Genomic DNA, 23,847 nt, shown 5'->3' on the forward strand with positions numbered 1-23,847 from the left:
TTACTGTGCTTATCCAAATAAAGTCAGCATACAATTACATGAGGAAGTGTATAATGGTAGAAAATAGATCCATTTGAAAACACGTTTAGTGTAAGTGTAGAAAAAAGTCTATTAATTTGGTAATTCAGTCACAAGTGCTGAGATTGTTTCCAAAGGAAGGTGACATCATCTAGTGCTATTTTTGTTGTTTTTTACTTAATAATTATGTAGTGACAAGACTATGCTGATTGCCTGAATACAATCATTTGTTAAGGACTCCCATCACCCAGGACATGCCCTCTTCTCAATGCCACCATCAGGAAGGAGGTACAGAAGCCTGAAGCCACACACTCAGTGATTCAGGAACAGCTTCTTCCCCTCTGCCATAATATTTCTAAATGGACAGTGAACCCACAAACCTCACTCCTTTTTATTTTTATTTTTGCACCGTTTATTTAATTTAACAATTTAATTTATAACTTTACTGTAATTCAGTTTTTTCTATTGTGTATTGCAATGTTCTGCTGCCTCAAAACAACAAATTTCACGACATATGCCAGTGATGTTAAACCTGATTCTGAAGTAAAGTTGTCCAAGTTGTTCCTTCTATAAGAATACAAAGAATTTAGGAATCTGCAGGAAGTTATATTTACTATCTTGGTGTGCCCAACTTCAAGTAGAAGATGATTCAAAAGCACACATTGAGTGTGAAGAAACAATAAGCAGTTAATACCAAACAAAAAACAAACTTTTGGAGGAGTTCAGTGTGATGGAGCAGCATCTGAAGAGGCAAAGAAATGGACAATGTTTCAGATTGTGACCCTGCATCAAGACCGAGAGTGTAAGGGGAGATGTTGGTATAGATGGTAGGCGATAGGTGGAAGTTACAGAAAGTTGTAAAATTAGTCAGCTCCATCTTGGGTACTAGCCTTCATCGTATCCAGGACACCTTTCAGGAGGGGTGCCGCAAAAAGCAGCATCCATCGTTATGGACCCCCACCACCCAGGTCATGCCCTCTGCTTATTGTTACCATCAGGAAGGAGGTACAAAAGCCTGAAGGTACACACTCAGTGATTCAGGAACAGCTTCTTCCCCTCTGCCATCCAATTCCAAAATGAATATTGAACCTGTGAACACTACCTCACTTTATAAAACTGTATATATAATTTCTGTTTTGCACTATTTTTAATCTAACCATTTAATATAACTATACACATAGTGTAATTGATTTACTTATTTATTGTTTTTCTTTCTATATTATCATGTATTGCTGCTGCTAAATTAACAAATTTCACAACACGTTCTGGTGCTAATAAACCTGATTCTGGACAGGGTGATAGGCATGTGGAGCTGTGGGGGAGGGGGAGGGAGGAGCATAGAGACTGGGTTTCCTTGGAGAAAGGTGGCAACAGGAGAGGGGTACATTAGCTAGATGCTCAGGTGGAGGGAGAAGGTCAAAATAGCTTGGAAGGTGATAAGTGGAACTGGATAGGAGGGGTAATGCGAAGATGGAATCAGATTGGGGAAAGGATAGGAAGGGATGATCACATGCTACAACCTTGGCTCTCAGAAAGGAGCACATAGGAGTCAGGCCACAACAGGAATTACAAGTCAAGTTAAGTGGCTTTTTATTATCATTTCGACGATAAGCTGCTGGTACAGTACACAGTAAAAATGAAACAACGTTCTTCCAGGACCATGGTGCTACATGAAACAACACAAAACTACATTAGAGTAAATGAGACGACGCAAGGCTACACTAGACTGCATAAGACAACACAAAAACTACACTAGACTACAGATCTACACAGGACTACATAAAGTGCACAAAAGTGCAGAGCAGTACAATAAATAATAAACAAGACAATAGGCACAGGAGAGGACAAATTATAGTATAATAATAAATGATTTAGGTGTCAGTCTAGACTCTGAGTGTTGAGGAGTCTGATGGCTTGGGGGAAGAAACTGTTGCACAGTCTGGTCGTGAGAGCCCGAATGCTTTGGTACCTTTCACCAGATGGCAGGAGGGAGAAGAGTTTGTATGAGGGGTGCATAGGATCCTTCACAATGCTGTTGGCTTTACGGGTGCAGTGTGTGGTGTAAACAAAAGATACTTATTAAGGGTAAGGTAAATAGAAGAAGGATGATGCGTGGGGTGGTAGCGCTGGCTGCAGAATGGGGGGTGGGGGGAGAGAGAGAGTGAGAGTGTGTGTGTGTGTGGGGGGGGGTGGGAACTGGCCTTGTTTGTAAGCAGTCCCCAGCAGGTGTTGGCAATGGAAGGGTAATTGCAGGTGTCCCAGGGAACTGCGACACAGGTTAAGGAGGAAACGCAGGCCAGGAAACGTATGGAGCATAACACAAGGGGGACGAAACCCAGGATGGGTGAGTGGGCAGATGGAACCAGGTGGAGGAACGTATAAATCTCAGTTATAGTTGTGGGGAGGAGATGAGACAAAAGTGAACAGAGGGAGAGAGAGCCTAGGTGGGCCAGTAGGAATGCGATAGGGACATGGAATTGGAAAATTCAGTAATTTTTGTTATTGAGTCATTGGCTACCCAAGTGGAATTTGAGATATTGTTATTCTGTTTGCATTTGACCTCACCGTGGCTGTGGGAAATGCTGAATACAGCATGTCGAGGGGAATTAACGTGCCAAGTAACTGGAAGCTCAAGGTGACTGTTGTGAACAGAGCCCAGAAGCTCCACAAAAGGCCACTCAGTGCACCACTGGTCTCAGTGACGTAGTGGGGACCAGGTTGAGAGAACTGAATTCAATAGATGAGATTGGTTGAGGTGTGCATGTCCTGCATCTGCAGCAGGACCCTAGCGCCCATCACACTGAGTGTGAGGAAACAATAAGCGGTGATTAGCAAGAAGCAAACTGACAAATTAGTAGCTTCATAGTCATCATTACTTAATAGTAACTGCATAGTTCCTGAACTAAGGGAATTTAATTTCCCCTGCAACAACAGATTTCTGAATTTCTTGTCCAAGCCTGAGGATTTGCCATTAGTGCATAAAATAGAGCAATTAAAATTGTTCCTCATGTGGTTTTATTGTATATGATTTGAATCAGCCCCGAAATGCAGACAAGCTCCAGTGTGAAACTGAATTGAATTGACTTTATTTCTCACATCCTTCACATACGTGAAGAGTAAAAATCTTTATGTTACGTTTCCATCTGAATGTGCAATGTACAAATTATAGTAATTTGTAATAAATAGTATGTACAGTTAGATATACAATAGAACAGTCAATATAGCTTAGAAATACAATTGTGTCAGCGTGAATTAATTAGTCTGATGGCCTGGTGGAAGAAGCTGTCCTGGAGCCTGTTGGTCCTGGCTTTTATGCTGCGGTACCGTTTCCTGGATGGGAGCAGCTGAAACAGTTTGTGGTTGGGGTGACTCGGGTCTCCAGTGATCCTTCAGGCCCTTTTACATACCTGTCACTGTCGCTGTTACTCATGATGTTAGTTAAGTGTATCCATACGATAGGTCTTGTGCCGTAGGTGTGAACAGTACAAATCCACACCATGTTCACTTCACCATGCCTCACTTCACCTTCTTCATGTGAAGGGATTTATTGAGTAAATTAGAGCCTGGACGACTGGCGTCCTGTCGCACTCAACTCAACAATAAGCAAATGCTTTGAAAGGCTGGTCAAGGATTACATCTGCAGCTTGCTACCGCCCAAACTGGACTGCCTTGACCCTGCCTTGTGCAGCTGGATCCTGGACTTGCTGTCAGATCGCCAGCAGGTTGTAAGAGTGGGCTCCCTCACCTCCACACCTCTGACTCTCAATACAGGAGCCCCTCAGGGCTGTGTACTAAGTCCTGTCCTTTACTCCCTGTATACCCATGACTGTATCGCCACCCACAACTCCAATCTGCTAACTAAATTTGCGGACGACACTACATTGATTGGCCTTATCTCAAACAATAACGAGGTAGCCTACAGGGAAGAAATCATCTCTCTGACATGGTGGTGTCAAGAAAACAACCTCCCACGCAATGTCGCAAAAACAAAGGAGCTGGTTGTGGATTACAGGAGGGATGGTGACGGGCTAACCCCTATTGACATCAATGGATCTGGGGTTGAGAGGGTGAACAGCTCGGCATCCACATCACTGACGACCTCTCGATCACTGGCTCAGGGTATCTGACCGTGAGGAGTTGTAAAGTTTGATGGCCACAGGCAGGATTGACTTCCTGTGACGCCCTGTGTTGCATCTCGGTGGAATGAGTCTCTGGCTGAATGTACTCCTGTGCCAAACCAGTACATTATGTAGTGGATGGGAGACATTGCAACTTGGACAGCATCCTCTTTTCAGACACCACCGTCAGAGAGTCCAGTTCCATCCCCACAACATCAAGGACGGGTGTGTAAAAAGGGCCCGTAGGATCACTGGGGACCCAAGCCAGCCCAACCACAATCTACTCCAGCTGCTAGTATTCGGGAAGTGGTACTGCAGCATAAAAGCCAGGACCAACAGACTCTGGGCCAGCTTCTCCCACCGGGCCATCAGACTGTACACTGACTTGAGTGTACTCTCTATTACATTGACGGTTCTATTTATTATAAATTACTATGATTGCACATTACACATTTAGATGGAGATGTAATATAAGAGATTTTTACTCATGTATGTGAAGGATGTAAGAAATAAAGTCAATCCAATTCAATTCAAATGGTGAGAAACTTTACTTTGGTTGTCCGTACTGAAGAGCTCCTATGATATCCCAGATCAAATAATCTCCTTCTGTGAACACGATGAACATTAGCAAAACTATAATACCAGGATGGATATTACGTCATCCTTTTTTGCTAAGTCAAGATTTATTTGATCTCGGCTCTCTGAAGTAGATCATTAACCTACTCAGCTGCTTCAAATCAAAATTCTTGGGACGGGCACTGACAAGGAATAAATGAAACATAAGATTAAATACAAGCCAATTTATTTATTAGCAGAGTGAAGTTTGAAACTCATAAACGTACACATACCAATCCTCATAGAGGGATCAGAAGTGGAGAGAGTGTGCAGTTTCAAATTCCTCGGTCTCAAGATCACTGAGGACCTAACCTGGTCCCAACATATCGATGCAGTTTTAAAGAAGGCAAGACAGCGACTTTACTTCATTAGGAGTTTGAAGAGATTTGGTATGTCAACAAATACACTCAAAAACTTCTATAGTTGTACCATGGAGAGCATTCTGACAGGCTGCATCACTGTCTGGTATGGGGGGGTGCAGGGTTGGGGCTACTGCACAGGACCGAAAGAAGCTGTGGAGGGTTGTAAATTTAGTCAGCTCCATCTTGGGTACTAGCCTACAAAGTACCCAGGACATCTTCAGGGAGCGGCGTGTCAGAAAGGCAGCATCCGTTATTAAGGACCCCAGCACCCAGGGCATGCCCTTTTCTGACTGTTACCATCAGGTAGGAGGTACAGAAGCCTGAAGGCACACACTCAGCGTTTCAGGAACAGCTTCTTCCCCTCTGCCATCCAATTGCTAAATGGACATTGAACCCGTGAACGCTACCTCACTTTTTTAATATATATTATTTCTATTTTTTGTACAATTTTTAATCTATTCAATATATGTATACTGTAATTTATTATACTGTATACTGTAAGTTAGTCCCGACGAAGGGTCTCGGCCTGAAACGTCGACTGCACCTCTTCCTACAGATGCTGCCTGGCCTGCTGCGTTCACCAGCAACTTTGATGTGTGTTGCTTGAATTTCCAGCATCTGCAGAATTCCTGTTGTTTACTGTAATTTATTTACTTATTTTATTTTTTTCTTCAATATTATGTGTTGCATTGAACTGCTGCTGCTAAGTTAACAAATTTCAGGACACATGCTAGTGATAATAAACCTGATTCTATTTCTGATTCTGATAAATTAGTTCAAACAGTATTATACATTGTGGAAACCATAGAAAGGGTGCAGAGAAGATTTACAAGGATGTTGCCTGGGTTGGGGATCATGCCTTATGAGAGTAGGTTGAGTGAACTCGGCCTTTTCTCCTTGGAGCGATGGAGGATGAGAGGTGATCTCATAGAGGTGTACACTATAATGAGAGGCATTGATTGTGTGGATAATCAGAGTTTTTTTCCCAGGGCTGAAATGGCTAGCACGAGAGGGCATAGTTTTAAGGTGCTTGGAAGTAGGTACAGAGGAGATGTCAGGGGTAAGTTTTTTTACGCAGAACGTGGTGAGTATGTGGAATGGGCTGCCAGCGGTGGTGGTGGAGGCGGAAACAGTAGGGTTTTTTAAGAGACTCCCGGATAGTTACATGGCGCTTAGGAAAATAGAGGGCTATGGGAACCCTAGGTAATTTCTAAGGTAAGGACATGTTCGGCACAGCTTTGTGGGCCAAAGGGCCTGTATTGTGCTGTAGGTTTTCTGTAGCATATAATAGCATTTCAAATCAATTTTTTATTTGTCAGAACCAGTTAGATTTATTATTTCTGTCTCAGATTATCATAAAATTTGGTATTTTATAGTAGCAGTACAGTGCAAAGACATACAGATTACTATGAACTGCAAAATAATTAAATACAGTGAATTCTGGTTCATTGGGACACATCAGGTTTGCAGTGTATTTAATATTTCAGTAACTTTTGAGTAATATTGTAAATATATTGTTTGATTAAGCATCTTTTGTCTACACAAGTCATTACAGGTTACATGTAAAAGCCTGTGAATGGCATACGTCATTATGCCACCATGACATAAGTACATGCCTCATGAAAGTAAAAACTCTACATAAGTGAGTTATCTCCAGCTCTGTGTTCTTTCAATTAGCTGATATTTCATGGAAATAGTTAAAATACATAATAAAGACAAACTACAATTTAACTGAGTAAAAAAAGTTATGTATTTAAATGAAAAATAGAACAAATGAGAACACTACCAATGCTACTACAGTACTATAAAACTCTGCATTAGTTCCCAATAGTTATCGATGTAGGAAATAACCCGCCATGCTCTTTTCATTGACTGTAAATGAACAAGATCAGTGCAGACACCTCATGCAGGTAATGGACTGCCTTTTGACGATTGCATTCTCCAAATCTTCGTTTTCAATGTAACATTCAAAATGATTGTTGATACCTTCAAATTCTTCATAATCCTTAACTTGTTGAAGTAGTGAAATCTAGTGAAGTCGGCCGTTTCTAGCATCTCTAAGTCTGAATGCTTGAAACTGAAGTGGGCTAAGTAGTTCTGAATTGTCCTACTGCTTATTTCTCATCAGCTATCAGTGACAATCATCACTGCTTTTTGAACATAAACACACACAACTGATGCTATTTAAAAATTGTTTGCTGTAAGCACAGTGTAGTGTCTAACGTCCACGTAAGTGCATGCAACTGATGCTAGTTAGAAACTGTTCGGCAGCAGTCTCCTGCTCCAATTAAGTGGCATAATGTTCCAAGTAAACAAAGGGAATCCTGGCTATTTTCTCAATTTCATTTTTGTTTTTCAGCAGTTACCCCAAATAAACAGCTGCTCTGATTAACTGATGGCCTTTTTAACCAGAATCCACTGTAGTTCAAAAATGAGGAATAACAGGGTGGTGTTTGTGGTGTTCATGGACCATTTAGAAACTGACGGTGGAGGGAAAGAAGCTTCTGCTGAATAACTGAACGTGGGTCATGAGGCTCCAGCACCTTCTCACCAATGGTAGTAACAAGAAGTGGACACGTCCCAAATGGTGAAGGTCCTTAGTTATGGATGCCACTTCTGTGACAGAGTACCTTTTATCTTTAGTGGGAAGGGATATGCTCATGATGGATCTGGCTAACTCTACAACCCTCTGCAGCCTCTCTTGATCCTGTAGGTTGGAGCTTCCATATCAGGCTGTGATGCAACCAGTCAGAAAACTCTCTGTTGACTCTGAGTTGGGAGCCCCTGGTTTGGAAACGCAACACAACTTCTGCATGGACTCATTTGGGAGATGCTAAACTATGCATCTTTAAACTTTCAGACTTTTAAAATTCACAATGACAATAAATGCCTAAAGGATTAATCTAACTACAAATATTTTAATAGTTCAAATTTCAAAGAACTTTGGTCTTGAAAAAGTGAATCCCAATATTGCCCTTAAAAAGTCTAATTTGAGTTCTAATTTGAGCAAATTTTCTGGGGTACTCAGTAAAGGGAAAATAATTTCCATCTACCCCTATCAATCCCTTAAATCCTCTATCAGGCTGTAGCACTTGCATCTACTGTGATGAAGTGTTTTGAGATACTGATGATGACACATATCAACTCCTGCCTGGGAAGTGACTTGGATCTGCTCCAATGTACCTACTGGTGCAACAAGTCTGCAGCAGATGCCAACTCTTTGGCTCCTCACTTAAACCAGGAACTTCTCGACAGCAAAAATCAGGATGCTCTTTATCGACTGCAGCTCGGCATTCAATAATATCATCCCCTCAAATCTAATCAAGTAGCTTGAGGACCTTGACGTCAATACCTCCTTATGCAATTAGATCCTGATTTCCCCTCTTGCAGACCCCAGTCAGTTCAGATTGGCAACATCTTCTCCACAATTTCTAACAGCACAGGTGCACTACAAGGCTGTGTGTGCTTAGCACACCCCCAGCTCTACTTGATTTATGCTTGTGACTGTGTGGCTAAGCACAGCTCCAGTGTCATATTCAAGTTTGCTGATGACACCACTGTTGTTAGCCAAATCAAAGGTGATGACAAATCAGTATAATAAAAGGAGATTGAAAATCTGGCTGAGTGGTGCCACAATAACAACCCCTTACTCAATGTCAGCAAGACCAAGGAACTGATTATTAACTTCAGCAGGATTAGCCAGAGTTTCATGAGCCAGTCTTCATCGGGGAATCAGAGGTGGAGAAGGTCAGCAACTTTAAATTCTTTGGTGTTATTATTTCAGAAGACTTGAAATAATTATGAAGAAAGCACTGCAGTGCCCCTGTTTCCTTAGGAGTTTGTGAAGATTCAGCATGACATCTAAAACTTTGACAAACCTCTATAGATGTACATTGGAGAGTATATTGACTGGCTGCATCACAGCCTGGTATGGAAACACCAATGCCGATGAACAGAAAATCCCACAAAAGGTAGTGGACATTGCCCAGTCCATCATGGGTAAAGGCCTGCCCACCATTGAGCACATCTACAAGGAGCCTTGTCACAGGAAAGTAGCACCCATCATCAGAGTCACCCCCCCCCCCAAGGACATAATCTGTTTTCGCTGCTGCCATCAGGAAGAAGGTACAAGCGCCTCAGGATTTACACCACCAGGTTCAGGGACAGTTATTACCTCTCAACCATTCAGGCTTTTGAATGAAAGGCGTTAACTTCACTTACCCATCACTGAACAGTTTCCCAAACTATGGACTCACTTTCCAGGACACTTCATCTCATGTTCTCAATATTTATTGCTTATTTATTTTTTATTACCATTTCTTTCTTTTTGTATTTGCAATTTGTTGTTTTTTGCACCCTGGTTGAAAGCCCAAATTGGTGTGGTCTTTCATTGATTCTATTACGGTTATTATTCTATTATGGATTTATTGAGTATGCCCGCAAGAAAATATATCTCGGGGTTGTAAAGGTGACATATATGTACTTTGATAGTAAACTTATTTTGAACTATGAACTCTAAAGTTGTCAGTTATATTACTTCCTGTGCAAATCTGATCTACATATCATAATGCATTCATTCATATTTTAAAATGTGACAGCTAAGTGGCGTTCATGATTGGAACCAAGGTCTCCAAAGTCAGGTCAAGATTGCTTGATGTAATCCATCCTTTCTTAATACCACTTTAAGAAGCAGAAATCCACTTTGACATTGTATGACTGGGAGATATATTGCTCAAACTATAGAGAGATTGCCATGGTAGCAGACTTCTCTAAAAGAATGCAATCAAACTTCGAAGTAACTTTATTATCAAAGTACATATATGTCACATAAATGAGATTCATTTTCTTGTGGGCATTCACAGTAGACGCAAAGAAAACAACAGGATTATTGAAAAGCTGCACACGGGCAAAGTTGGTCTAACAGCCAATGTGCAAAACACAACTGTCCAAATACCAAAAAAGTAGAAAATAATAATAATAAATAAGTAAGCAATAAATATTGAGGACATGAGTTGTAAAGTCCTTGAAAGAGAGTCCAGAGGTTGTGGAATCAGTTCAGTGCTGACGTGAGTGAAGTTATCCACACTGGTTCAGGACCCTGATGGTTGAGGCGTAATAACTGTCCCTGACCTAGTGTTGTGGGACCTAAGTCTCTTACAACTCCTTCTACAGTTCATGTTCTGTGGATTGTTTGTTTGTTTTTTTTTATTGTTTGCACAATTTGTTCTTTGCTGTACTTGCATTCATGAGAGTTCAGTTCTCTGAATCTTTCAGGAAACCATAAAAATACCAGGTCATACAGACAGCTCAAAAGAACGTCTCCTAGCCGAAAATTACAGGCAGCGATCGTAGTCCCGAAGAGGTATATTTAGCAGAATTGCTAGCAGCTTTGTTTGCTGCCTGCAAAATGTTACCGTGTCTTGCCAACACCATTTTCGTAGGAATGATAAGGCCGAGGAATTTAAAGTTACTGACCCACTCCACCACTGATCCCCTGATGAGTATTGGTTCATGGACCTTCTTACTTTTCATCTTTCACTGAGTCTCTCAAATACCTGCGTCAGACATTTAAACAATAAACCAATATACAGTGGAGCTTCTAAAACAAAATATTTCTGATCTGATATGGCAGTGTGCTAGATTGCATATTGTATAAGTTTACAATCACCCTGAAATACCATGTTTCCTTATTTCTGTTGTAGACACTTTACTCAATGGCACCATTCCCTTTCCCACAACTGGCTGAACTGAGAGAAAAATATACTTATAACATCAACCCCTTCCCAATCCCTGTGAAGCTCTCTGAATCACAACGGTAAGGAAAGCTTATATTCAACTAGTGATCATAAAACATTTATGTACTTCACATTTAGATAATCAATATATTCTGTGTATAGATGTTATGATGAATATTTGGTAATTCATCAGGTTTACCATCAAAATTGGAAATATTTCAAAATGTAAAATGTTTGTTGGGGTTTGCTGAAAATGTTTCTGCACCATTGGAATAGCTCTTTAAAACTTTGTTTATGTCACCCGTGGTTTCAACATATACATATACAGTACAGTATAGTTTTGGGCAGGTGGGGTTTGTCAGCCTTGGAAAGCAGCCCGCCTCAGAGGAGGAAAACTCTGATTTTAAACCTCCGCTGACTTGCAGCCGTACCCACCCATGGGAGAGGCTTTGGGAGTAAACCCCAAGGAAGAAATCTGGAGCTGGGATCCCTAAGACAGTCTGATGTTGTTTACAGCTTCACCCTGGCAACCTCTGTGACGGCACTGGTGCCAAGCTGTATCGGTGCTTGCCCTTCCCTTGGACTACATCAGTGATGTGGAGAGGGAGAACCCACCACATGAGCAACAGCCGGTTCTCCAAATCTTCCCGCCCAGGCTTGCGCCTTAGGACACAGTCCACCAGAGGCGCAAACCCATGATCCCCTGGGATCGACAGCTGCCTACCACCTACAGTATAGTATAGTATATAAAATATATGTGTGTGTGTGTGTATATATGTATTTAATATGTAAGTATATACAGTATGTAGTTAACTTTGCTCTTAATGTAAATTCCATTTCCTGAGCTCTGCATTTTGCTTCTCCAGTGTAATTTTAAACAATAAGTAACTAATTTAAAAGTGGATCAAAACTGAAAACATAATTTCTCGAGGCAGGCCCTCTGTTGATTGGGGTTGACCATAAATGTTACGTGCCAGCTGTATGATAAGCAAGCCAGGGCAGTACAATATGGAGAGCAAGCTTTTGCCCACGTAGCAAGCTCCCCTGTCCAGGCAGTTGATGAATCCAAAGGAATGGCAGAGACCGATACGGTTTGGCACCAGCGGCGTCGCAGGAGTCGCCAGTTTACATTGAACTCAATGTAGGACGGTCTTAGAGACACTAGCTCCAGATTTTTCCTCTGGGTTAACTCCTGAAGCCTCCCGATGAGTGGGTTTTGCTGCAAGGCAGCAGAGGTTTGAGGTCAGAGTTTTCCTTCTAGATGAGCTGCCAACCCATGGCTGATGAGCCCTGTCTGCCCAAAGTGACTGGCTTTGAGGTGCCAGCAACCCGCCTTTTCCTCGTCTCCTGTCAGTAGAAATGGTTTTGCCGGGCTTAGTAGCTAAGCTGCTTGTGAAGGCCAGGAGCTGGACTTGGTTGTCAGAGGCTATTTGGGGCGCACATTATTGGGAGCATTTAATAGGTAGTGGGAGCTTATCCTTACTGCCTCCCTCAGCTATAACAACCTTAAAGGACCTATTACCTCATTACTGGTTCTTCACTAAGTATAACTTGTAATATGGATATGTTCTAATCTCTTTCTGTGCTGTTTAAGAGTGTGGTATTTGTGAGCAATATCTGTGTTTTGTTACGTACCCCGTAACTGGGTTGCCAAACCAGCAGAAATGGATCACTCAGTTGGAGTCTGGATTACTAGAACTAAGAAAGTTTTATTAAAGAAACAAGCAACACAGTACTCTAATCAAAAGGATAATAAATGCAACAGTTCAGCAATGATAAACACACATGTACACAGAATTAAGATAACAGGATCAATCAAGCTCTATCGTCGTCCAGTGGTAAATGACCAGTTTCAAAGTGGCGCAAAGTTCAGTTCAATTGAATTCAGTTCAGTTCGCAGTAATCACTGCCATGGGAGATGGACAGTGGCGGGACGGAAGGAGAGAGAGAGCAAAATGAATGAATATTCAAACGGCTTCCACATAGACCTTCGATATTCTTCGCAGTCAGCTTTCGGGTGAGCCCTTTGTGATGTCTTCTGAGGTCACCGACCGTGACCCCTCCGTTTTCAGATTCGATTGTTTCTCTGCGGTGAACCTGGCACCCAGGCAAGGGCGGACACACACCAGGTTCCCGCTGATCGTGCCTTTCCACCCTGTGCGTCTATGGCTTGGTCCCGCGACCAGCCTTCCAAAACTTCCCACCGACTTGTGGGAGACGCACCGCTTCCAGGGTCTTGTTACCTCAGGGTGTCGTGTGTCTTGCCTTAGCGAACCTGTCCCTTTTTATCACCCTGCTGGGGTATCGCCTGTCCATCACTTCAAACAGTTCAGGGTTCAAAGGGGGAGCCGATCTTGACAGCTCTCCTTCCGTTAAACTCTCCCGTCCCTTCATTAACATCTCCAAATGCTGCTCCATTGTTTTCCTTATCTCCCTCTCTCCTGAAGACAGGTGGCAGACCAACTGCTGATCCCACTGGTGCCAGCACAGGACAGCTAACATCTTAATCTATGTGTATTCTCATCACACTTCCCACCTTTAAGGGTTTTTACCGGGGTAAAAATTACAAGCATGAATACATTATTTGATACACACAAATACACATCTTTATCAGCTATTTGGCTAATACAGCTAATTTGAAGTTGTCAACACCTGACAGACAGTCAGCCATCACATTTTCTGTTCCTTTTATATGTGTTATTAATAATCCCTTAGACCAGGCTCCAATTTAGCAAATTTCATAGTGGCCAAAAACACTGATGAATTGTGATCAATGTAACCTCTCATTGGGTTTCGTCCCGGACCACAATAACAAGGGTCGTCCCATTCCGACTTAGTTTTCTCTCGCAAGGGCTTAGTAGGAGGGGGAGGGGTAGTAACCGCAGAGTTATTGCAAAACTTCCTACAGTACCCCACCATCTGCAAGAGCCTTCTGAGGGCTGTCTTGTCTGTCGGGGTTGGGATGTCAGAGATAGCCCGCACTTTAGCTTGCATCGCTGCCAGCTGCCCCTGTGTCACCACAATACCCAGGTAAGTGACCTTCGTGTGGTCGAACTCATTTTTTTCAAGCTTCACTATCAAGCTGGCTTCAGACAGCCGTATTACATCGCCAATACACACCTCTGTGTTCATCAGCCCTTTCCTCACTGGATTACTCATTCTATAGGAATGTTGCTCGCTAGGCTGGCCTAGTGTAACAAACACCACCCAATGTCCCAGTTCTTTGCATCGCCTCGGGACAATCAAACACACGTGTGCGAGTCGTTTAATTACTTCTCCTAAAGAGTCGCTTTGTTCAGGGATTAAGAGAGAGACCTTATCAGCAGAGCTGGCCAGAACAATAGACTTCTCCCATCTGGTCGATACCATACTCATCTTTTCAAAATGGTTTTTTTCTCTTATCAGGGGGGCCCTAGCTTGATTGATTTCCGCGCTAACACCGACTAGGTTTGTTAGCATATCAAAAGCCTGTGACCGTCTCAGTTCGCGTCGGCCATAATCAATAACATCCTTCCTCCGGTGCAGCCGGTAAACCTCTTTCATGATTCCACCAACTGTTTCCTCCAGCACCGCAAAATGTCCACCGGGGGGTACCTTGTGGGCCAGGTTAAAAATCTCATCCCCATAACTCTCTTGCACCACCCCCCATTCCTCATCTGCGGGTACGGTACTTGGTCTCCCTTTCTTCCTAGCACTTCTTCCTCCACACAATAGCCTACTGGTTCCCTTGTTAATTCTGCGTCAGAGAGAGCTGTCTCCGCCAAAACCATCAGCCCCTCGTCTCGCTCCTGCGCCTGCACAAATTCTTTCCTGGCTAATGCTAAGTCTATCTCAGCTCCCTCACTACCTCTTGTTTCACTACACTCCTTCTTTTCACTTTCTACCCCCTTCTCGTACAAGGCTGGCAGAAACGTCTCTGCTAAATTTACTTCCGCAGTCCCGTGATGAACCTGTGAGTCCATGGGCGGGGCCTCAATGCTGGCAGGCTGACCTGTCAATCTCACGGCTAGGAACACGATTCCCCCGGTGAGGTCATTACCGAGCAAGACTTCCACGCCTTTCATCGGTAATTCGGGCCTCACCCGGATCGTGACTAGTCCAGAGACCAGGTTGCTTTGTAAGTGTATCTGGTGCAAAGGGACTGCCTCTGTCCCTTCTCCAATACCTTTGACCTTGACCTCCCCAGTCTGGGTCTCTGAGCTAAACTCTAATACACTCTTCAGTATCAGTGACTGACACGCTCCCGTGTCTCTCCAGATCCGCACTCGAACTGGTTTTAACCCCTCCTTCACCGACACCAATCCGGCCGAGATAAACCTCTCGCACCCTTCCTGAACTTTGGCAGACCTGTCCTTCCCTAGCGGTTTGTTTACCAGCTCGATACAGCCAGTCAAAATCGCCGTTTTTCCTTTTCCCGTCTCCTTCTTTGGGGCAAAGCACCTGGACGCAAAGTGTCCGACTTTCCCGCAATTATAACAGACAACCCCAGGAGACTTCCTACCAGACTGCTCCCATTCTACCTTATCCTTCTCACTAGTCCCCGGCTTACTTTCTGACTTTTCTGGCAGACTCTCCCTGCCGTCCTGACTACCTTTCTGGTAGCCTTTACTCGGGGCAAACTTCATTTTATGCGTCAACACATACTCATCCGCTAACTTAGCAGTTGCGGCTAACGTGTCTGCCTCTTTCTCATCTAGGTAGGGTCTCATACCCTCAGGGACACAACCTTTAAACTGCTCAATCAGGATCAGCTGTAGCAGTCTGTCATAATCCCCCTCTACCCCCTTCGAGGCGCACCAACGCTCACAATATGTCGGCATCTCACGGGCAAACTCTAGATACGTGCGGTCCCACTGCTTCTTCACATTCCGGAACCTCTGCCGGTATGCCTCCGGGACCAACTCATAAATCCTGAGGATGGCCTCTTTCACCACCTCATACATCTTCCGCAGACAAAGCTGAGTAAGCTTGTTGGGCTTTCCCTTTCAGTACACTCTGAAGCAAAACAGCCCACTTATCCCTCGGCCAGTCCTGACTTGTAGCAACTTTTTCGAAATGGAGAAAGTACCGATCCACGTCGGTATCATTAAATGGGGGAACCAGCCTAACCTCCTGGGTCGCCCGGAACCCTCCACCTTGGTTCGGCATGGGCCCCTGCTCTGCCCTTATCTTTAACTTCTCCAGCTCGAATTCCCTTTCCCTCTGTTTCTCCTCTCGCTCCAACTGTCTCTCTCTCTCCTGCCTTTCTAACTCTTTCTCTTTCTCCCGCCTTTCTAACTCTTCTCTCCAACTGTCTGTCCCTCTCTTTCTCTTCTCGCTCCAACTGCCGTACCCGGAACTCGTGCTCGAGTCTCAGTTTTTCAAGCTGCACCTTTACCGCATCTCCAGCAGGTTTTTCAATAGACACCACCTCCAGCTCCCCTTGGGGAAACACACCTTTGGATACATAGTGCTCTACGATAGCTCTGTGTATCTCCTCTCTCCTCATTGTCGACTTCCCCTTAGCAAGATTCAACCGTTTTGCCACAGCTGCCAATTCCGCTTTCCTGGCATCCTCTAATGCCTCCAAGGTCGGCGCCTTTATAAATCCCTCAACCTCCATTTCTGCTGTTTGTCTTTTCTTTCTTTCGGGGATTTTAACCCAATCAATTTACTCCGTCCCAAATTTAGCGTTCAAAATCGCGGACGAGAACCCCACTTATGTTACGTACCCCGTAACTGGGTTGCCAAACCAGCAGGAATGGATCACTCAGTTGGAGTCTTGATTACTAGAACTAAGAAAGTTTTATTAAAGAAACAAGCAACACAGTACTCTAATCAAAAGGATAATAAATGCAACAGTTCAGCAATGATAAACACACATGTACACAGAATTAAGATAACAGGATCAATCAAGCTCTATCGTCGTCTAGGGGTAAATGACTAGTTTCAAAGTGGCGCAAAGTTCAGTTCAATTGAATTCAGTTCAGTTTGCAGTAATCACTGCCATGGGAGATGGACAGTGGGGGGGGAAGGAGAGAGAGAGCAAAACGAATGAATATTCAAACGGCTTCCACACAGACCTTCGATATTCTTCGCAGTCAGCTTTCGGGCGAGCCCTTTGTGATGTCTTCTGAGGTCACCGACCGTGACCCCTCCGTTTCCAGATTCGATCGTTTCTCTGCGGTGAACCTGGCACCCAGGCAAGGGCGGACACACACCAGGTTCCCGCTGATCGTGCCTTTCCACCCTGTGCGTCTATGGCTTGGTCCCGCGACCAGCCTTCCAAAACTTCCCACCGACTTGTGGGAGACGCACCACTTCCAGGGTCTCGTTACCTCTGGACCCTGTTGTGTGTCGTGTGTCTTGCCTTAGCGAACCTGTACCTTTTAATCACCCTGCTGGGGTATCACCTGTCCATCACTTCAAACAGTTCAGGGTTCAAAGGGGGAGCCGATCTTGACAGCTCTCCTTCCGTTAAACTCTCCCGTCCCTTCATTAACATCTCCAAATGCTGCTCCATTGTTTTCCTTATCTCCCTCTCTCCTGAAGACAGGTGGCAGACCAACTGCTGATCCCACTGGTGCCAGCACAGGCCAGCTAACATCTTAATCTATGTGTATTCTCGTCACAGTTTATTGAACTGAACTAACTTTCTCTCCCATAACCCTCAATCCAGGAATCTCAATAAAACCAAGGACAGTGATGAAGAGATTGATTTGGACGATGAAGATGCAATAGCTTCAGCAGTTGGTTGTCTGGGACCGTTCAGCCTTCTTGTACCAGAATTGCAGAAGTACCAGAAGCAAGTCAAAGGTAATCTGTAATGTGTATTTTCATATGCTTTTTTTATTGTTTCTTTTAAATGAAGAGCATTTTGTTAGAACACCACAAAGTGGCATTGGTCAGGAGCAACCCTGAGGGTGGTAAATGTGGCTCATTTCTCTTCAGCATCCGAGTGTTTGCTGCTGTGCTTTGCTTCTTTGTGGAATGGGCTTTAATTATGCATCACCCGATGACTCTTGGCGTATGTATTTTTTAATTAAGTTGCTTGCAGGAAAACAACGCGTTCGCCACACTTATGATTCTTAGCATGGCCTTCTGATTGGCAAGAATACAGGCCGTATGCTGGTAATGTACAGCATCTGTTTTTACAGTCAAATTTTCTTCATAAGCACTAAAATACACAAAAATCACTTCATATGGTAATCACATCTGTACCCGATTATAATAAATGACGTCAAAAGCACATAAATTTTTTTTAAAAATGAAGAGAGAGAGGAAAATAGTTCTCCCATTTCAAGGAATAAATGTATGAACATGCTTTGAGGTTCTTAACTTAATAATATTATGGGAGTTAAACCTGATTTATACTTCTGCATCAAATCTATGCTGTAGGTACCGCGTACCCTATGCTGTAGGGTGACGTGCACCTCCCCAAAAAAGTAACTCATGCGTCGCGGCAATGCTGACCGCAACAACTGTGATTGGTCCGCTTGGTGGCATCACATTTCCTCCTACGCATTTCCTGTTGCTTTACTCCGCCGTGTCTGTACACTGATGCCAAATTAATGGTTGGAGACGATGAACCAAATTGTCAAATCTACCTGCCAACATCCGAAAATCTTCCAAATGCATTTCCTCGTCCATGTCTCTCATGAAGAAACTCAACGCAGTGGCATAGAAACCCCACTGCCGAATTGCAGAGCAACGCAGACACACCAACGCATGCTCGCTACGGCGTAGCCCGTACGCAGAAGTATAAATCAGGCTTTAGTTTGTATATAGGGGTGTCCATGAGGAAGATGTTCTGAACCTAGTAACACTCTGTAACTGCAGCAGCTTCTGTTGTTGTGGGAAGTACCATCTGGCTGACTGTCTCTCGGAAACACATCCACCTCGATTACTTTGGACTCATCCCAAGGCCTACGTATCCCGCACTGTGTTAGATGCGAAGGGTTCATTTACATTGCTCTCTGCACCCTTGAATTCACACCACTGTAAATAAATTTTTAAAAAACTTTACTGCGTGTTGGTCATAACAGTGTTAATGTGTGCGGCTGGATTCTCATGTTAGTTGCAGCAGAGAAGCAGAATTCATCGGAGAAGCAGCATGGTAGCATAACGATTAGCAAAATATTTTACAGTACCAGCAACCTGGGCTCAATCTCTGCCACTGTCTCTAAGAAATTTGTATGGTCTCCCCATGACTGTGTGGGTTTCCTCTGGGTGCTCCGGTTTCCTCCCACAGTCCAAAGACGTACCAGCTGGTAGGTTAATTGGTCATTGTAAATTGTCCCATGATTAGGCTAGGATTAAATTGGGTGTTTGGGCCAGAATGGCTTATTCTGCGTGTAGCTCAATAAATAAATAAACAAACAAACACAAGAACATCTGCAGGTGCTGGAAATCCAAAGCAAGATCAGGTCAGGCAGCATCTATGAAAATGAAGACACAGTTGACGTTTCGAGCTGAAACCCTTCTTCAGGGGGAAGTGGGGAAGAAGCCAGAATAAAAAGATAGGGGGAGGGGAAACATAGAAACATAGAAAACCTACAGCACAATGCAGGCCCTTCAGCTCACAAAGTTGTGCTGAACATGTCCCTACCTTAGAAATTACTAGGTTTACCCATAGCCCTCTATTTTTCTAAGCTCCATGTACCTATACAAAAGTCTCTTAAAAGACCCTATCGTTTGCGCTTCCACCACCGTTGCCGGCAGCCCATTCCACACACTCACCACTCTCTGCATAAAAAAACTTACCCCTGACATCTCCTCTGTACCTACTCCCCAGCACCTTAAACCTGTGTCCTCTTGTGGCAACCATTTCAGCCCTGGGAAAAAGCCTCTGACTTTCCACACAATCAATGCCTCTCATCATCTTAAACACCTCTATCAGGTCACCTCTCATCCTCCGTTGCTCCAAGGAGAAAAAGCTGAGTTCACTCAACCTGTTTTCACAAGGCATGCTCCCCAATCCAGGCAATATCCTTGTAGATCTCCTCTGCACCCTTTCTATGGCTTCCACATCCTTCCTGTAGTGAGGCGACCAGAACTGAGCACAGTACTCCAAGTGGGGTCTGACTAGGGTCCAATATAGCTGCAACATTACCTCTTGGCTCTTAAATTCAATTCCACGATTGATGAAGGCCAATGCACCGTATGCCTTCTTAACCACAGAGTCAACCTGCGCAGCTGCTTTGAACATCCTATGGACTCGGACCCCAAGATCCCTCTGATCCTCCACACTGCCAAGAGTCTTACCACTAATACAATATTCTGCTATCATATTTGAAGGAGGCTAACAAGTAGGTGATAGGTGAAGCCAGGTGGGTGGGAAAGGTTAAGGGCTGGAGAAGAAGGAATCTGATAGGAGAGGAGAGTGGACCATCGGAGAAAGGGAAGGAGGAGGAGACCCAGGGGGAAGTGATAGGCAGCTTTGAAGAGGTAAAAGGTCAAACTGCGGAATAGAGGATGGGGGGAGTTTAAATAAACTCGGAGGAAGCTCTTTGCCTAGGGTTTGACTACCCTAAACTCCGCAGAGGATATTTCCAACCATTATATCAATTCAACTTCTTTCAGGGTGGTAAATTGCTTACGGTTTGTTGGATCTCTTTCACAGAAAGAAGCACCCTGAAGCAGTGAAGCAACAAATGACAGCTACCAGTAGATGGGCCCTTTTATTCTCTTTTCAGGACACAGGCACTAGAGTCTAGGCTCACATTTGTTGTGCATTCCTAATTCCTTATTCCCTACAATAATGTGTTGGTGATCAGCTTCTTGAATTGACGTAGTCCTAGTGATGGCAAGTTGGCAGGGAGTTCCAAAATAATCTGGGGGTTCTTCCCCCTTCCTTCTCAGTCCTGGTGAAGGGTTTTGGCCTGAAATGTCCACTGTTTACTCGTTTACATAGATGCTGCCTGGCCTGCTGAGTTCCTCCAGCATTTTGTGTGTGTTGCTTTGGATTTCCAGCATCTGCAGATTTTCTCAGGTTCAAAATATTTCTATTCAGTTGAGTTGGTCATTATCATCCAATGTGTAAGCAAAAATCTGATGCCACTATTTTTTAGCATTTAAAATATGTATTGAGAGTTTAATTTCCAAATACTCTGTTAATTTCTAATAGGTGAAGTGCTTAAACATGCCTTTATAAAGGTAGTTATTTTATGTAGATTTGCTTTTAATCTTGTTAATCCAGTTTTCTCATTAGTACCAACTTGTGTCACAATATGTGTTACGTGGAAACGTGTTCACGGGTTCGGTGAGTGAGGCAGAAGACACTAACTATGAATAAGCACATTTATTATTTATTTACAAACAGTAAAACATGAGACCAAATATCTAAGTAACCCCCTCCCAAGTCATAGAACTACGAAGCTAAAATTCAACAGATACTTTGCTAAGAGGGCGTGAGGGCCCTCCTAAATCTGGAGCATTCTTCCCCAGTGGTTCCTCAGCACTGGTTGCGACCTTCGTGAGAAAATCAGTGCCTGGAAGACAAAGGCAAGGCGCCTGAAACTGGACACCGGCGCTGTGGCAACCAATGGGAACCAATAGGAAAGAGCAGCTGCATCCTTTAAATGGGCCAGTCGATGACCAGCAGAGTAGAAACGGCCTTTGACCTATAAGTAAACTAAACCCCCCCCCATACACACATGACAATGTGCAACTTGTACACTACCAGATTTGATGTTTTTACTCACCCTTGTCTGTTATCTGAATGAAACATTGACAGACGCCTCACACATTATTGGTTTGTCTTTCCATTTAACCTGCAGGCATATATAATATGAGATCTAATGTTTAACATGAAACATTTAAAGCCTCTCCATGTTCTGATTTGTGTTTCCTGTAGATCAGCAGGATGAGCAGATCCTGAAGTCGAGTAACATCGCTGAGCTCAGCCCTGGGGCGATAGATGCGGGCCGGAGTGAGCACCAGTCTGTTTTTAACAGCATGATGATGGAACGTATGACGACTGATATCAATGCGCTGAAGCAACAATACATTAGGATAAAGAAGAAGCAGCAGCAGCAACAGGCTCATCTCATTTTCATCAAAGCAGGTATTGTATCATCCAGAAACCCAGCTGCATTTCCAGAACCATATTCCTTTCCTCTTCACCTTCCCTCGAGAAGGATTTGCTTCCACCCTGATAGTGTAGGGTTCAGAGGTGGCTGCTGAGGCCAATGTGGGACTTGCGGACGAGTGGGGCAGAAGTTGCTTGGTGGGGTGGGTAAATTGAGAGATACTCTGCTCTTCCCACCACTTACCTATGCGTCTGGTGCCATCTTAAATGCTGCTTCTGCATTTTGAAGGTTTATTGGGCCAGGATTCCCCATGTGTCAGCGGAAAAATTACTCTACTTGAAGCAGACTGTGAGAAATCTTCAAACTGTGTCCTCTATCTTTCTGAGAATCTCTTGCACCAATGGAGCTGGGAGTACATAGAACATAGAAATTTACAGCACATTACAGGCCCTTCGGCCCACAATGTTGTGCCAACCATGTAACCTACTCTAGAAACTGCATAGAATTTCCCTAGCGCATAGCCCTCTATTTTTCTAAGCTCCATGTACCTATCTAAGAGGCTGTTAAAAGACCCGATTGTATCCACTTCCACGACCACTGCTGGCAGTGCATTCTACACACCCACTACTCTCTGTGTGAAGAACTTACCCCTGACAGTACCTATTTCCAAGCAGCTTAAAACTATGCCCCCTCATGTTAGCCATTTCAGCCTTGGGAGAAAGCCTCTGGCTATCCACATGATCAATGGCCCTCATGATCTTCTACACTTCTATCAGGTCACCTCTCATCCTCCGTTGCTCCAAGGAGAAAAGCCAGAGTAGAGAAGAATAGCGTGCCTTTAATGACAGTCTGGTGTCAAATATGCAAACAACATGGCCCGCCCATCATGAAATTTGTTGCTTTGGGGGAGGCATACAGTGCAAAACATCAGAGTCAGAATCAAGTTTAATGTCACCAGCATATGTCCTGAAATTTGTTGAATAGACATAAGTTCAATGTCTATTGGGAAATCGGATGGCAGAGAGGAAGAAGCTGGTCCTGAATCATTTGAGCATGTGTCTTCAGGCTTCTGTACCTCCTTCCTACTGGTAGCAATGAGAACAGAGCACATCCTGGGTGATGGGGGTCCTTAATGATGGACACCACCTTTTTGAGGCATTGTTCCTTGAAGATGTCCAAGATGCTATGGAGTCTAGTGTTCATGATGGAGCTGACTGAGTTTACAACTTCCTGCATCTTTCAATCCTGCGACAGTTGGCAGCAAAATAAAATCAAACTGCTAACACACTAATTATCAGCTAACAGAGAAACACACAGTTGGAACAAGGTCATCATTAACTATAAAACCAATCTAATATCTTAAAGATTTTGTATCAATTTACCAGCGATGCAAATTCTGTGAAGACTAACTCATTTTTACAGTTTTAAAATGTTGTGTTTCTTTTATTAGGAACAGAAAATGAAATGAATCCTGGGATCACCCCAGATCCTAGGGACCAGATGAATAATACTATTGGAAGAAGTTAGTGTCTTATGATTTTATTTTTCATTCATGGTTTCTCCATAACGTACTAATGTACTGAGGTACTAAATATACTAACACCCTTGTGTAGATTAATGTTTTTATTTAATTATAATGTCGTCTTCTCCTTCTATTTTTCAGCAACATGGTGTCTTTTTTATAGAGCTAGTTGTACCAGCAGAATAAATATCAAAGCCTACTAAAACTTACAACATAAGTGCTACAAATATCTCTTCAGCTTTTCCAAGATGATAGGCACCAGTACAGAAGATCCAAGGGGGGATAATTAAGAAAAATGTTAACTGCTTCCCTCTATTGTTATTGCCAACTCTGCTGTTATGAGCATAGTTTCATAAAGAAAGTTAGTCCAAGTAAAATAATAGATTTCCATTGATAAATTGGCCAACTATGTCACCTCTTCAAAACTACCGTTTAACATATTTAAATTGTTTGAACTTTCATGAAAGA

General features: G+C 43.5%; 1 protein-coding gene across 2 annotated transcripts in view; it reads left to right on the top strand.

Annotated features, from left to right (window-relative positions):
* The window catches only part of LOC140202545 (TBC1 domain family member 30-like), an 86,819-nt gene that overhangs the window by 59,275 nt on the left and 3,697 nt on the right, over window positions 1-23,847 (top strand). The window contains exons 10-13 of one of the 2 annotated variants that reach the window (XM_072267515.1): window positions 10,816-10,928; window positions 17,507-17,643; window positions 21,683-21,892; window positions 23,308-23,379. In XM_072267515.1, the coding sequence (XP_072123616.1) occupies window positions 10,816-10,928; window positions 17,507-17,643; window positions 21,683-21,892; window positions 23,308-23,379 (532 nt within the window). The remainder of the gene's footprint in view (window positions 1-10,815; window positions 10,929-17,506; window positions 17,644-21,682; window positions 21,893-23,307; window positions 23,380-23,847) is intronic. The other variant, XM_072267516.1, reaches the window with a different exon arrangement.

This window comes from Mobula birostris, chromosome 9, assembly GCF_030028105.1.
Source record: "Mobula birostris isolate sMobBir1 chromosome 9, sMobBir1.hap1, whole genome shotgun sequence".
Taxonomy (NCBI): domain Eukaryota; kingdom Metazoa; phylum Chordata; class Chondrichthyes; order Myliobatiformes; family Myliobatidae; genus Mobula; species Mobula birostris.